The 406-nt window shown below is 46.3% G+C and overlaps 1 protein-coding gene across 1 annotated transcript in view; it reads left to right on the top strand.

Annotated features, from left to right (window-relative positions):
• Nucleotides 1-406, top strand: part of LOC119586152 (leukocyte elastase inhibitor-like) — a gene marked incomplete in the record, with an annotated part of 6,340 nt that overhangs the window by 4,780 nt on the left and 1,154 nt on the right. The window contains 1 exon segment of the mRNA XM_037934849.1: nt 81-324. Coding sequence (XP_037790777.1) covers nt 81-324 — 244 coding nt within the window.

The following is a 406-nucleotide window of genomic DNA, read 5'->3' as shown; positions in this document are numbered from 1 at the left end:
TTGCATTTCTTAATTTTATGATTTTACAAAAATTAGATTTGCTAAGAAGCAACAACTTTACTTGATTTCGTCCCAACTAGCCTGCCGTGGCCGCCGAGTTCATCAACTCCTTCGTCAAGAACGCCACAGAGGGGAAAATCCAACAGGCAGTGAATCCGGGCTTCCTCAGCCGTGTTAGAATGCTGATTGTCAACGCCATCTACTTCAAGGGCCTGTGGGAGCACCAGTTCAGAGTAGCAGACACCTCCAAGGCTGAGTTTTTCACGACCCCAACGCAAGTGTCTATGGTCGATATGATGACACAACGGGCCTATTTCAGGAACGGTAAGGGGGAGGGATCTGGTTGTGGCTTTGAGTTTGCCGTTTATATTATTTCAGTGTTCTCTCTGTAAGGGTTTGTTTGTTG

Source organism: Penaeus monodon, chromosome 21 (genome assembly GCF_015228065.2).
Source record: "Penaeus monodon isolate SGIC_2016 chromosome 21, NSTDA_Pmon_1, whole genome shotgun sequence".
In the NCBI taxonomy this organism is placed as follows: domain Eukaryota; kingdom Metazoa; phylum Arthropoda; class Malacostraca; order Decapoda; family Penaeidae; genus Penaeus; species Penaeus monodon.
The sequence above is the reverse complement of the archived record's forward strand: the minus strand, read 5'-3'. Positions and strand labels throughout refer to the sequence as shown.